The sequence below is a fragment of the Patiria miniata genome, unplaced genomic scaffold (assembly GCF_015706575.1).
Source record: "Patiria miniata isolate m_02_andy unplaced genomic scaffold, ASM1570657v1 HiC_scaffold_22, whole genome shotgun sequence".
In the NCBI taxonomy this organism is placed as follows: domain Eukaryota; kingdom Metazoa; phylum Echinodermata; class Asteroidea; order Valvatida; family Asterinidae; genus Patiria; species Patiria miniata.
Genome location: NW_024037061.1, coordinates 1222589 through 1237592, shown reverse-complemented (window position 1 = coordinate 1237592; position 15004 = coordinate 1222589). Strand labels below are relative to the sequence as shown.

At 44.4% G+C, this 15004-nt stretch overlaps 1 protein-coding gene across 1 annotated transcript; it reads right to left on the bottom strand.

The window, feature by feature from the left end:
* Positions 1-707: 707 nt before the first annotated feature.
* LOC119730817 (single-minded homolog 1-A-like) lies at positions 708-14649 on the bottom strand. The gene is made up of 8 exons (XM_038203851.1): positions 14565-14649; positions 14141-14230; positions 8531-8639; positions 8080-8165; positions 7102-7301; positions 6106-6212; positions 5353-5500; positions 708-4493 (listed from the first exon to the last, which is right to left on the bottom strand). The coding sequence occupies exons 1-8, from the start codon at positions 14595-14597 to the stop codon at positions 2894-2896; spliced, it is 2373 nt and encodes a 790-aa protein (XP_038059779.1). The 5' UTR covers positions 14598-14649; the 3' UTR covers positions 708-2893.
* Between the last annotated feature and the right edge of the window lie 355 nt (positions 14650-15004).

Sequence of the window (15004 nt, the reverse complement as noted above, 5' to 3'; positions counted from 1 at the left end):
TTCATCGGAAAAATAAAAATACAAACAATCACTAATAGACTAGGCAAATTTGTCTGCGCTCTGGCCTTTCTTTTGGCAATTATGTGATAAGTAGCTGCATGGAATTGACCCTAAATTTGCGGTCAGTTCTTATAAGAACTATACAGAAGCCCATCAACACTTGCGTCCATGTTGTTTTCGGAGAGCAAATCGGGCAACCGCTGTTCAATCGTATATCTGCTGTTTGTTCAGAACTCCGTTACTGTGCCTATCAGCATATTACCAGCACAGATCCATATAGCATTAACACGACAATGAAGAAGAAGAAGAAAAGTACTATAGATTGAAAAAAACCTCGCGACTGTGTCCGACAGAGTATATAGCAGCGATTTCCTTCCCAATGCTCCAACTTGTTTGTCTCGGTCGACACTCTTAGATGTTTACTTGCACTACATCTCAAAGTCTTAGTAAACACTTACCCTTGCACTACCTGTAAACACTTGTCATGAAACCTTCAAATAATCTATGTACACATTTAAATATCTTAGACGGATACTACTGGAGTCTGAAGGCGCAGGTTTCTGATATGTTTTATTTTCTCATTGGACATTCTTAAAATGTCCCTGCCCCCCCCCGCTTAACCCCGCCCCTTGAAGGAATAAGGGATGAACTGTTTGAAACTCCGAACACAAATATGACTTAAGAATTTGAAACGCAAACTCCTTCCGTCGAGTACTTTCAAAATATTTTATTCCACCTTGATTCTATCTATAATCTCAATAGTCTGTATTTTTAGATAAAACTGACACAATTATGTATAAGTTACATTGAACAAGAATTTATAAGTACAAGTGGCAAGAGAAACCAATTAGTGAAGAAGATAATAAATTAATCAAAAGTAACAAAAAAACAACAAATCACTAAGATTCTCCTCAACGGTAACTATCTATTTATAGCGTGAATTTTGGAACCTAGAGGGCGCCATTTCTTTTTGTCACGATTTCAGCTACAGATCGTGTCTTAAGAAGTTCAAGTGTCGCCTAGACTGGCAACCTGTGCATATGTGCATATGAAGACATGAAACGCTGTCAGAAAATGCAGCGACTCTTTATTTTATTGATTGTTATGCGCCTTGACGACGCCGTTCTTTCCTTTAGTCTGATTGGTCTATTTCTCAAATACAGCGTCCTATTGTGTAGACATTTTGAAATATGTCACAGTTCAAATGGGCCAACGACGCATGGGCTGTTCTCAGACGCTAAATCCACCGTGAGAGATTTTAGGTCTGAGTTGAGACAAAAGTGGGAAACTCTACTGAGCAGCCGCCATTAAGAATAACGTCACGGAAAGTCGTACAATCATTGGCCAATTTCATGGAGAAAAGCACAGATAATTCTTCTCATGCGCAGAAACAGTTTGCTCAGCAAAAGTTACCAGCTGGTGTCATATACAATATTGCTCCTATGAAATCTGGTCTCATTCACCTTATGGACTCTAACCCGCACACATGTCACTGTCGCGATTATCTTCACTTAGGCATGCGCAAAACAAGTAATGAGTCTGTATTTCATGGAGTCCTTATTTCTCACTACACCGTTATGCCATTACAAGTACATGCTCTTCACTGGTTCATTATTTGTTTTGCTCAGCAATAATTGCTGCTTATATAGAATGAATGGAAGTGGGCCTACATCATTACCAACAGGACGTCTTGTGGATCTTACGACGACAAGCAGTAGATTGCAAACTCGTTATGCTCTTTCTTCCCTGGCGATCATTAAACTTGCCAAAGTGAGTTTATGTTTAATTCAAGCCCGGATTTGGTTTGTATTGACTAACTAGAGCGAGTAGCTTCCAGTTTTATGCATTGATTAAGAGTGGACGGCTGTATTTACGTCTACCAAAGTTTGCGTTTCACACATTATCAATCGTGAGCAAAAGGCGAGAAGTCGAAATTTCTTGAACCAGTGGCAAAGGTCAAACCCCCGACCCATCGTGCCCTTCTTTTTTTACATGGTTACACATACCGAGAAAGCAAAATCCTATATTTTACACGATCATTGTAGGCTACTCATAACAAAATTGAAATCTCGCAATACACCCGTTTTCGATTTCGATTAGGTTTACATTAAATGTACTTAAATACATTTTGGAGAAGGAAGGAGTAGTGTTAGCTAGTCCTGGGCGAGTAGTGAATTTGTCAACTCGAATACTCGCAATGAAATAACTCGTGAGTGAAGTACAATGTAATTACCAAATACCCACAAATTGAGAAAATGACTATTAAGTGTTTATCTCCGTATCAGCACAACTGTTAACAACCGAAACATTCCCATGTACTGATAACGAAATTCATGATCAACATGTGCTATAAATTTAAACTCCGATTCATCCATGGTTTTGCTTCATCATAGGTGTTAACTGACCTTTGACCTTAAAGTTGTGCTTAAATGTAAACCCGCCATTTCAGTGCTTGTAATTTCAAATTGTGGTTTGCCCAAAAGATGAGCATTTACGTAAGCATCTACAACGGACAAAACCTGTCCCACAGTAAAGTTAGCCTATGAAGTTTTGAACTAGTAGTTTATTGAGCAACATTCTGTAATCAACCGTAAAATTATCCAACGTCAGACCTGCTCGAAGTATAGATTCTCGAAAGTTTAGTAATGGTTACAGCCAGCGTGTGAATGTGAAGCCATCAAAACACAATGCGATTCCATAGTTTCAGAGGTTTTGAACGTACTTCACAGAGACAGGCTAAAGGCTGGCACATTTAACATGGGAACCATCGAACGAGAAAATGGAGGGAGAAACTATGAGGTGTAGTGTGTGAAAATGTATAGGCTTTGATGTGGAGCAAGTGCGCATGCCCAACACATGATGCAGCACACGTGACTTTTATTGAACAAGGCTGCTAGTAAGCATAGCCATTTGTCATGTGTTCTTTGTGCGTGTGCGTGCCGCTGCTGTACCACCCCATGGCTGCCCTGTCACAGATTGCACTGTTCGTGTGCATGAAGCCATGCTCCTTCCCACCTCGCCGTAAACTGGACAGAGCGCCCCCATCGGTGAAGGCCAGGTAGGCCCTGCTGGCAGCGTCGTTGAAGTAGCACGTGGAATGTTCCTTGGTGGTGCTATAAAGCGAACTGTCGTAGCTCCGGTCCTGCGGATCGGTCATGTTGTTCCGATTGGCGGACGAGTGGTCAGTTCGCGAGAAGCTCATCGGGTAGACCGGCGTATGTTCGGACGTGCTCATGTACGAGGAGCGATGAGTATCCACATGATTTTGATAGTCTCGAGATCGTCTGCTTTCAATCTCCCCAGCGTTTTCCAGGCCGTGGGCATGGGGTTGAGTCCGTGTGGTAGATCGTGCCGGTAAGGTGTCTGCTTGTACGGGGCTGCTCTGCCGGCAGGAGTGCTCGGTTCCACCAGCGGGGCTGGTTCGCTGACCGTAAGCCGCCTCCGTCGGCTGGCCAGCGGTCGAGGTCTTTGTCCGTGTCTGCTTTTTGCTCTGCTCGTCCTTGACCAGTCTCTGAGTGGCCTGCACCAGGCTGTCAAACTTGGACGAGGAAGGCAAGCCGTTGGTTTCCACCGAGTCCTGGGTCTCCCTGATGCCTTGCCGGTTGTGGTACCTCCTGGGCGATATGTCCGAGGTGTTGGACGGACTGCGCCTGGTGAGCAAAGGGGACTGACGCTGACACGAGGTCAACTCCGGCAGCTGTTCGTGTTGGTGGCGCCCTTGTTGTGGCACACCTGCTGGTTGGGACGGCGAGGCCGCGTTGGGCGCCTGCTGCCCACACTGCTGTAACAGCAGCTCCGATTGGCTGCTCTCGGTGGCAACGGCGGCCCCGTTGCAACACGACACGGGATTGGCTTCCTGGAGCCTCTCGTGTTCAGATTGCACATGCGTAGAACTTTTCTTACTCGCACTGGAACCAGACACGTCCGTATGGTACCCTTGATTCTGCGACAATTGTCTGTCCGTTGACGCCGTCCAGTGATGGTAATAACCCCGAGGATCTGTGGAGGCTGCGTAATACCGATCGTCACCATAATGTCCGCGGTATCCTTGCAGACGCTCGTTCATACAGTGAGCGTACGCTTCCGCAGTCGGATACGCAAAGGAGTTACTGTAGTTGTACGGGCTGTCTGCGTACATGTTGTGCTGGTATCCGGCCGTGTAGCTTGCATGCGGGTACATAGCGTTGTAGCGTTCGATGCCTTCCTGGTACGGCACGGATGCGTACTGGGCCGCCGGCATGGGTACATCGCACGTGGTTGCGGCTGCATACTGCGCGTACGCCTTGGCTTGCGTGTAGTCCGCACTGGATGCGGCCTCTCCGTACATAACCGGCTGTGTTGGTAGTTGGTATGGCGTGAACTTGGCTTTGCTTTTAGATTTGGACCGGTGGCTTTTGGCAGGTCGAGTCTTCTCCTGCAGACTGGTGTATGCTGACTCCGTCTTGGCTTGCAGTTGGTCCAGCTGTAGTATCAGATCCTTATCCTCGATGTTACTAAAAAAGGAGAGAGGATCATTCGTTCATTAACACAGAAACAGGAGATCTGAGCCTTTAGCGAAATAAATGTTCTAATATTTTGTCAGAGGTGACATAAGCTAGCGACGCACCCGCATAACAGACAACCGTTTGCTTGCAGATAGAGATAAAAATCACAAGTACTAATTCAGAAACATATATTGAGATCGATTTGAATAGAGGCAGCATCTTCGATTCGGACAGCAACTTGCTGATGAATGTTCTGGGTTTTGTCATAAATTGAAAGCATGTAGACTGTGGACATGCTGCCCGCTGCAACGTTTTTCCTAATTTTGCAATTTCATTGTCGAAATATCCATAAAATGGGCGGTAGGTTTACCCAAACTAATCACTATGAAGTGTGTCTTGTAGTATTGATGGGCGAGTTTTATGGGTGACAAAGCCTTGAAGGCTAAATAAGGAGATCGCAATCTTTTGGTAGAATTGTTTAAGTTGTATTTCTGCGAACTTGGAGGGGAAAACAAAACAATTCGGAAATCGCTCTTGCAATGAAGTGCAAGGATTAGCTTCAGGCATTCTTGAGGGGGTTTTGGTTTGGAAATATAAAACGATAGGATCATCCAAAAGCCTTTGCATTATGTCCAACAAAATGAATGGAGTTTTAAATTGTTAATCAAGCTTTAACTTGACGTGTGTTTTGAACTCTTCGAGGACTTGCATCCTTACTGTTTAGAATCACGAATCTTACCCGTGGTAATTTCTAAAATACACATGCGGTCTAAATCAGGTTGCTACACTAGCGCCCTCAATAGTCAGGTACAGATCGGCGCCCTCCATAGTCAGGCATGGCGCAGAGCTCCGAGGCCCTTTCACTCACCTGAGGACAGTGTTGACACTGACGATACAATGAGGGCGCGATGACCTGCTGTTGTGCACGATGGTCGCCGAGCTCTGCATCCAAACCCAGCCGCCATGCTTAGCCAGGAACCGGTAGTACTTGGTCGTCACTTGACCCTTCACTAGCACTGTAGGAGAGATAGACATCAAAATTTAAATCTACAATCTCTACACTTTGTTTATTACAAACGTACTTCAACTCATTAGCAGCTGTAAGTAAAGGAAAGACTGTCACGAAGCAGCATTGTCCATCAGGTCGGCGTTTATCTCCAGTTTCCTTGGCATGAAACGACTGAGAATATTTCTATTCCGCATGGATGGGATGCCGGTCCATTGCAGGTTACTCCCCAGCTAATGCCGGTACCCATTTACACTCCTGGGTGGAGAGAGGCAAGTGGGGGTGAAGTAGCTTGCCCAAGGCCACAACAAATGGCCACAGCTGGATTCGAACCCCTGACCCTCTGATCATAAGTCACGAACCCTAACCACTAGGCTACACTCCCCACCTGTACTACACTGAATTGTATTCATTCCCGATCAATCAATAACGAGAAAACGAATGCGGACTATTTTGGGCAGTACAGGAAATAATAGGCATTGCGTGCTGTGAGGTACGGAGACTAAAGATTCCGAGTTTGCAATAAATTTTGATACCACGACCTGAAGACAAATTCGAAAAAGAAAAGATGAGAAATGGTGGGATGTATACCAATGGAGGCTGTAGGCTACTTACACGTGTGATGGGCATAGCGGATGTGCAATATATCAGTTGCGTGAAGGAATTGGTACAGCGTTTTCTCGATGAGGTCCTGCGGCTCGTACCCGGTCAACTGCGCCACTCTGTCAAGTAATGGGACAAATCACAGGACTTTAGATAATACATTTGTTAAGATGACCGAAGCTGAAAATGACAGTCATCGTTTTAGCTTCCCACGAGATTCCATTCATTGTATATTTTCCGTACTGAATAGAAAATGGTATTTGTAACTTGTTTTCTGTTGCACCGAGCTGGCCCAAAATAGTTTTCAGATCAAATTGTCATTACATTGAAGAGAGTATATCCTTAAATCGAAATGTCATTATTAATATTATTTTCTCTTTTATTAGTCCTGAAGTAACGAAATTGAAACTGCGACATCTTCTTCAGTGTAACACACAGACACTAATATATTGGTTGATATATAGACATGGGAACTTATAAATGCTCGTTAAAGTCGGTTCTTGTTTATTTTAAATTAGCTGTGACGGCTAAATTCTCCTTAAGACTTTCCCCCTGAAGCTCGGCAAATCTCACAGATTTATGCTAGCAAGTCAATCATAAATTATTCACTTTCAAGTACAAAGACCAACTTGATGAACCGTATGACGAATTCATGTGTTTGTTATTGTTCATTTTACCTGTGGCTGTGACCTTACTTGCCATTGACTTGTAAGGGCCTGAGTTTCAGACAAGTTGCGGACATTATATCGGGTATAAGTTGCAGGATTCTGAACAACTTCCCCGCAATCTTCCCGCAGTGAAGTTATCAGTATTAGTGAGTCAAGCAGTTGTTAATGAAAATTTTCCCGGAACATGTCCGGGACAAATGCAGAGCTTCTTCCGGAAAATGTGAACGATTCTTCCCGCAACTTGTCAGGACCTCCTGGATACGAATTGAGAGGGGCCAAGTTGCTTTGTGGTGGACTCGATTTAAACAAACTCTTCAATCAGAATCGGTCTAAGACTCACTTTCCGTCCAGGAATATCAGCTTCATGTCCAGACTGGCCCTGAACATGAACATGTTGTTGTACATCTTGACCTCCGTGAGCGAGCTGGGCGGCAGGGAGTGACCCACAGCGATCAGGCCGACGTTCTGGTAGCATCCATCGTACGGGGCCACGTCCATGGAGTACTGCTTGATCTTCAGGTAGCCGTAGCAATGAATTACCTTAAGTCGGGGAGACAGTAACATTTTGTTAATAAAGGTGGTTCTATGACAATGGATATAGTTTCATTTTAGGAACCAGGCTAGCGTCTCTTGAACGATGACCTTTTTTAATGGAAGTCGTCCAATGCTGGAAGAATCTCACAGTAAATAGATACACAAATAAGGAACAAAGATGGGCCTAAGAGTCGCATGCCGCTGTAACCCAAAAGCACATGAGAGGTGAAGTATAGGTGCACGCAATACATGACCTAAGCTGAAAGCATTCACGAAGAGCTCGGTCACAACAGATCATGATTAGTAAAGGACCATTTGGTCAAAGATGTGATGATCAACATATGCTGTAATTATATACCACCGTATGGTCGAAGATTTGACATATACTGCGAAATTATCAATACAGAGCAACATTGCTCGGTTGCTAGAGCGTCTGTGGTTTTTTTTTTTAGGGATAGCAGTTTCAAATCTCGCTCATGTCATTTGTTGTTGTTTAACGCTAAATCAAATAAAAGAGGAGTTTTTTCTCAGCGTCTTTTTTCTTCAATTGAAGTAGAGATATCAAACGAGTACCCTTTTATAAATGCTAACCATTTGATCATTTTGAGACGGAATAACAGTATCTACTGCTAAAGATATAATGCTCATGAAGAAGACTTAGGAATCTCAGAAAGGACACACTGTTGGAAACCGTGTTTGCTGCCCTCTAGCGTCCACAACGAAGTCTTAAGTTCCTCCTCTTTTGTCATCATTATTATATACCATCAATTAAGTTTTTTTGTACCTTGTAGCCGCCCGACGTTAGACCGGCATTGCGTTTGGCCAACACGCATTTCATCCGCAGAAAGAACTGCCTCTCTATCTCATAATCTACGAGACAAAAAATGAAAGAATCCAAAAGTCTTGTTAGTATTTTATCAAGAGATGGCGCCCTTGTTATTACCGGTCGTTTGGTCTGCTCTAAAGTGTGAGCATATCCAATAAAGTTAGTCTGAGTTTTCCGGAGTCTGTATTTTCATCCACATAATGTTCACATACAGCGAGATATCAACTTGACTGAGTCACATATTGAATGAAAAGTTGAGTATCTAACATCCGAAAAGCATCCTTTGAAACTATTTTAAGTACCCGTTTATAGATAAATTTTGCACACCATACCGAAATAATTTAGGCACTAGGATCCTACTCCGCTATAGGTAAGGTTGGGTCATTATGTCATGCGATTTCTTAGCTACCTGAGAGTACATGGGTGTGGTAGGGCTGATGGGCCGTCAGCAGGGCGGTCATTTCATCGTGATCCGCTGGATGGATGTACTCGTAGATGCTGTTGCCTGTTAGCTCAACCTAAAAAATAATAATATAATGATAATATAATAACAATAATGTGGTGTTATACATGTATAGCACTTTATACCAAAAGTCTCAAAGCACTTCACAATTATTACCCCTGTTCATCAGGTCATGAGACCAGTTTTTGCAGCAGCTCGAGATCAGTGCATTCTAGTCTCTACCTTCACAATTGTACCCATTTATACTCCTGGGTGGACAGAGGCGATGTAGTAAAGTATCTTGCCTAAGAACACAATCACCATGTTCCATGCCGGGTTTGAACCAACATACCATGGGTAGAGAGAGGCAATGTAGTAAAATGTCTTGCCTAAGAACACAAGCACCATGTTCCATGCCGGGTTTGAACCCACATACCATGGGAAGAGAGAGGCAATGTAGTAAAGTGCCTTGCCTAAGAACACAATCACCATGTTCCATGCCGGGTTTGAACCCACATACCATGGGTAGAGAGAGGCAATGTAGTAAAGTGTCTTGCCTAAGAACACAATCACCATGTTCCATGCCGGGTTTGAACCCACATACCATGGGTAGAGAGAGGCAATGTAGTAAAGTGTCTTGCCTAAGAACACAATCACCATGTTCCATGCCGGGTTTGAACCCACATACCATGGGTAGAGAGAGGCAATGTAGTAAAGTGTCTTGCCTAAGAACACAATCACCATGTTCCATGCCGGGTTTGAACCCACATACCATGGGTAGAGAGAGGCAATGTAGTAAAGTGTCTTGCCTAAGAACGCAAGCACCATGTTCCATGCCAGGTTTGAACCCACATACCATGGGTAGAGAGAGGCAATGTAGTAAAGTGTCTTGCCTAAGAACACAATCACCATGTTCCATGCCAGGTTTGAACCCACATACCATGGGTAGAGAGAGGCAATGTAGTAAAGTGTCTTGCCTAAGAACACAAGCACCATGTTCCCCGCCAGGGTTCGAACCTACGTACTACGACACGTGAGTTGGATCAAAGAGTTCCACAAGGAGTGGGATTAAAATAAAAGATATTTTTTTAGTAGTGTATGAAAGGCCATTTTCAACATGCGATTTGGACTTGGTATTTTCAAAACCCGGGCCTCGTCCCCGATTTAGCTCCTAGCTTGAGCGTCGCAGAATCGAGAACCTTTGGCTAAATAAAACTACGTTCTTCTGCGAACAAAAACATGGTATCAATAATGTGGTGCCTAAGTTTGGAAGAAAGCTTTTTGTCCATGCAATCGGTGACCGTTTCGAAATGATCTCAGCCACAGCTGAAGTCGAAACCGAGCTTTGGGAAATGGCTACAAAAAATATCAACTACACGTTCCCTGGTATCCTGTGGTCACACCACAAGGATACTACGGAACAGGAACACCCCCGTCTCCCCGAAGTCAAGTCTGAGATTGGTTACTCATATCTCGATGACAAATTGGTTGTGATAGCGACTGGCGTAGTGAGGGGTTGAGCCTTACAATTGGATTTGGCCGGGCTTAACCCAGATTGGCAACCATTTTACATTGGCGGGTGAGTGATTGGCATTTTGGGTCATTCTTCCATCTAGCATTGGCGCCATTGGTGGATTGTCGGTGGATGGGGTCAGATCAAGGAAAGAAAAATTGGAGGAACAGAAATGGACACAGGATACGAAGCAAGCCAAGACTGGGCTCAGAGTGCACAGAATTGTTTTCATTTGATTCAGAGTGGCGATTCACTGGAAGTCTTTTCATGCATCTGGTCTTAATGGGCCGGATTTAACCATTCATTGGCGGGTAATCCTATACGATAGCACTGCCCGATTCTCTTCACCAGTCTAAGTGACACGTGATGGACATTCAGTCAGTCAGACAGTCAGTCAGTGACTGAGATTGGTGCTACGAGGACACTAGGCTGGCCGTCTGGGGCCAGCGAAATCTCTGACCATTCCAAGACCCTCTCTTCGGCCCCTGCCTTTGCTTTCTTTATGCAAATTGGAAAATGACAGCATTGCTGAAGAATGTAGGGGGACAATAACGGGTAGTCACCAAACCGGAAATTTGCAGTGAGGATGCATGTTGCACTGTATTATGGGACAGTTTGTGCGGCCAAAAATCCCTGTGCCTAATTGTGAACGCAATATAGACCTTATTCACGAAGAAGCCATTTTTGATCGTGTTCCCTGGCTGTATTTTATAAATGGTAAACTGTTGAATGGGCTGGCGCCAGACTGTTTATTAATGCGTTCCAAGCCTCACTGTATTTTTTGTTAATGTGGCTTAAAACATAAGGTTATGTTTAATCACATATTTTACATTATTCATCAGAGCAGACTTGTACTATTAGTTTGTAATTTTATTTTATTTCATTGCTTTCATTTCTATTTGAAAGTTCCAAAACTGCAGATTTTACCTGGCTTTCAATGTAATCTAGCCGACTCGTGAAAAAAAAGCCTATTAGACATTTCCGATTTATCCGTTACATTAATAGATGGTTTGTGGCTTGTTATTACCAATGGGTAAAAGACTGAAGAACTTGCGAGAAATGGTTAATGTAAAATGTTGTGAAGATCCCTGTGCATGCACTAGTGAACCTTCAGCTTCGAGGATACGTATTGTATCGACCCCTTTTGCTTATGATAGATGTCATTTACTTTAATACATTCGCCTGCAAGACTGAGCCGTTTATAGCGATATATTTAGCAGCCTTTCTCGTGACTTCACTACCACAGCAGCCATTGGATTACTATTGCTCGGCAATGTTATTGTTATACCCCAGCTAATATAGGCGGACAGTTCACGCGTCGCGGTGTCGGAGGGAAAGCCGATTTGTGCTCTAATTTATGAGAGGCGTCAATAACATTTTGCGTTTATCAAATCAGGCGGTCACTCTGACCTAATTTCTCCTCCCAGAACAAGCTCGCTTGGGTTCACCTGCTGTGTGAAATACGCAGTAGGGAAGCCGGTGATATAGTGAGGAGTTCGCGGGGGGTATCGGTCAAAGCGAGGCTTGCATTGATTGAAATGATTGGCGGCTCGGGGTTTTCCAAAATTAAGGACGGAATCCACAGGAATAACATATACCGCTGAACGGTGTTGACGCAACAAGAGGCAACCTATGTCCCCCTGAAGATATGGGCCGGCCGACGGGCAGTATTTACGTTCAGCACTGGCCTGACCTACATTCAGCCCGCGATTGTCACCACGCTACATTAAACCCTAATATCACCTCTCCGCCCTGCGATGGTGTAAGCGTTTTCCGGCTTCGGAGGGTAGCGAGGGGCTGGGGGTTATTGGGAGGGATCTGGCTGGCGTGCAACACGGAAGCACCGGTGGGATGGCCCGGGCGATGTGAAAGTGCAGAGCCGATGGCTGATTGAGACGCTTGACCGAACAAAGTCAACCGTTGGGAAGCTAGCAGTCACGGCAGGCACCTAGAGTTGACAGTCGCGAGCCATGCTATCTACGGTAGATAGCACATATAGACTTATATCCATTGCCTTATGACCAAGTTAAAGCATGGGATTTGGTCGTTTACCTTGACTGCATTCCACTGAATGCTCCCAATACCAACACTCGCAGCCAGCAGTCAGGCCTGGCCCTCGAGCAGGGATGTAGTCGCGTCCATCACGAGTCCCTGCAAGTCCATGCATGCAAGTCCATCACATAGTCCCCCAGTCCCAATTCAACTCACAAGCTATACCAATGAGCTTTGACAAAGGCATTCCTTTGTTATTGTTCATCCACTGTTTCTTTTGATTGGAGTTATGACTGAAGTTATGACTGGACTTGTGACTGGACTTGTGACTGGACTTGTGACTGGACTTGTGACTGAACTTGTGACTGGACTTGAAACTGGACTTGTGACTGGTCTTGTGATGGACTTGTGATAGACTTGTGACTGGACTTGTGACTGGACGTGTGACTGGACTTGTGACTGGACTTGTGACTGGACGTGTGATGGACTTGTGACTGGACTTGTGACTGGACTGGTGATGGACTTGTGACTGGACTTGTGACTGGACTTGTGACTGGACTTGTAATATGTGACTGGACTTTATGATGACTTGTGATGCAACAAGGCTACCCTCAAATTTATAACAGTCACATGCTATCCACGCTAGATATAGCATGGATGAGAAGGAACAGAAGATTTATAGCCCTTTATTTTCCTGAAGGGCAAAGTATGAGGTCTGGCCCTTCACAAACATCGCATTACACATACTATCAGTCAATCAAAACAATTGTCCTTACTTTTATTTCTCAACTAATATTCTGCCTCAGTCGGATTAAAAAAAGTTGTCCTGTTCAATTATAAGGTCAAAAAGTAACTTTCGAAAACGTTAACAAGTAGCCTAGGCCTATGAAGCCACAGGTCAGAAGTAAAAAAACGGAATTGTGAGTCTTCCGCTCTGAAATTTGAGGGATGTCGCCGCAAGTTTAGCCAACCAAAGCCTCCGCTTCCTGCTGGAAATTGTTAAATATCACAGAAGCTAAAGTATATTTAATTCCAGACTTCTCAACACGAAGCACAGAACCCTGCCCTCTAAGCGGACCAAAGATAGGCCCGCCACCTTTTTGTTCTTGAAAAAGATATATACAGCGTTCTGACACATCCCTAACAGTCCTGAATCCTCCAATTTCAAAACGATTTTGCACACCCCCTAGGAAGTTAGGGTTAAAGAAACAAATCATGACAACATTTAGTCTGACAGTTTAAACTTGTGGTGCCATCCAAATTTATGATTCTATGCTTATTAATAAGTCTTCGAAACCGTCTTTCATCTACAATCGAGGCCAACATGCCAAAGATGATTACATGGTACAGGTTTTATTTGGTAAGAAATACCGACACCAATGTATATAGGCCTACTTCATCAGAGTATGCAAACACATGGGCCTGCGAGCCGTCCACATTTTCGTTTGGCATAAAAGTCCATGGCTTTCACAGCGTCACAAAAGGTAAACCTGTTTTTTATCTTTCGAGCCATTCAGGCTTGGTGAACAACACACCACCGACAAGCGCCCATTGTGCCTGCAACCTTGATCTAGAACTGCCCCACACTGCTCTTGACAAAACTGGGTCAGACTTCACGTCAGTCGGACTTGCAGTGTATAGGGCGGCTCTCGTTTTTGTGTTTGTCTGAAAAAAAAGGACCAACGACAAACTATTTTCCCACTTGTTTCCCTGTCCAACGTGGATGTCTTATACAAAGGTCATTTAAAAGTGGATTGCTAATATCGTCACAAAGAGAAGTGGATTTTTTTTCTAGGCTAAGAAGTCCACTTGACACGCTTTTCCTTTTGTGGAGGCATACTCCGGTGCGAATGGGGTACGGTCTGCCAGCGGCGGTGGGGATTTGTAAAGGCGGGGAACTATACAGTCTAATCCCATGTTACTGGGAAGCGCGAAGGCCATTCATCATTCTGATGAATGGGCTAACGTCTGGCTTCCCAAAAGCGAGTATTCGGTTTTGCAAACTGCGATCTCGAAGTGAGCAGTATCGATTCTAAGGTGGATTGCTGGGTCTTTTGTTGAGGGAATCTTACCTGTGAGAGCCCGAGATGCACTGACGCCGTCTCGGAGATGTAGATGATTTTTCCGTCGGGAGAAACCACGAAGATGAAGCCATCCAGAGTCTGGGAGGGAGAAAGGACAATGATTCAGCATAGTGGGTTTTCGCATTGGTGATGACAGTGAGCTCCAAGACAATGACGAATCGTCCCTGTCAAAATCAGATGTTGTTTGCCGATCCCAGAGGGCTAGCCTAGGGTCCTCGATGCTGACTGACTGACTGACTGACTGACTCCCCAACGGTCACATGTGATCTGAGCAGTGCTATCGTATAGGGATTACCCCGCAATCTGGCCCATTGTGCAGACCAGATGCATGAAAAGACATATCCCGGTATAAGAAATACTCTTGTTTGATAATTGTTTCATTTTATGAAATCATTGTATATTTTTGTCCTACCTGTAATAGATGAGCTCCCAGCTCCTTCGCCATACTGTCCACGGGGGAGGGTGGAATCCGACTGCCCCACGAGTCCCCAAGTCCTGGAAAACATGTGAAAAAAATGAAAATAAGCATCATTTTAAGAACATTTCAGAAATTCCTGGGTCTGCAGCATTGCTAATGTTGCTAGCATCCGTTGGGCGTGATCCCTGGCTACATAGGATATACAGGTTTATGGCTTCTGACTAGCGCCCCTTGAACAAAGACACTGACAAAATGGGGAACCACCAACATAGGGCAGGATGGCTCAGTTGGTAGAGCACCGGAACGCCGATCCGGAGGTCGCAGGTTCAAACCCCACCCCACTCCTGTCAAATTCTTTAGTTCAACGTTGAAAACTTGGTTAACAAATTTAGAGTACGTTAGTATTTCTGATGTTGGTTCACTGCCAAATGTTC

What these genes read in the sequence shown, in the direction of transcription:
- LOC119730817 (XM_038203851.1), bottom strand. Translation starts at nt 14,597, where the DNA reads ATGGCGAAGGAGCTGGGAGCTCATCTATTACAG. An exon ending in TGGGAGCTCATCTATTACAG is followed by an intron (nt 14,231 to 14,564) that starts GTAGGACAAAAA and finishes TCTCCCTCCCAG; the next exon opens with ACTCTGGATGGCTTCATCTT. An exon ending in TAACGTCGGGCGGCTACAAG is followed by an intron (nt 7,302 to 8,079) that starts GTACAAAAAAAC and finishes CCCCGACTTAAG; the next exon opens with GTAATTCATTGCTACGGCTA.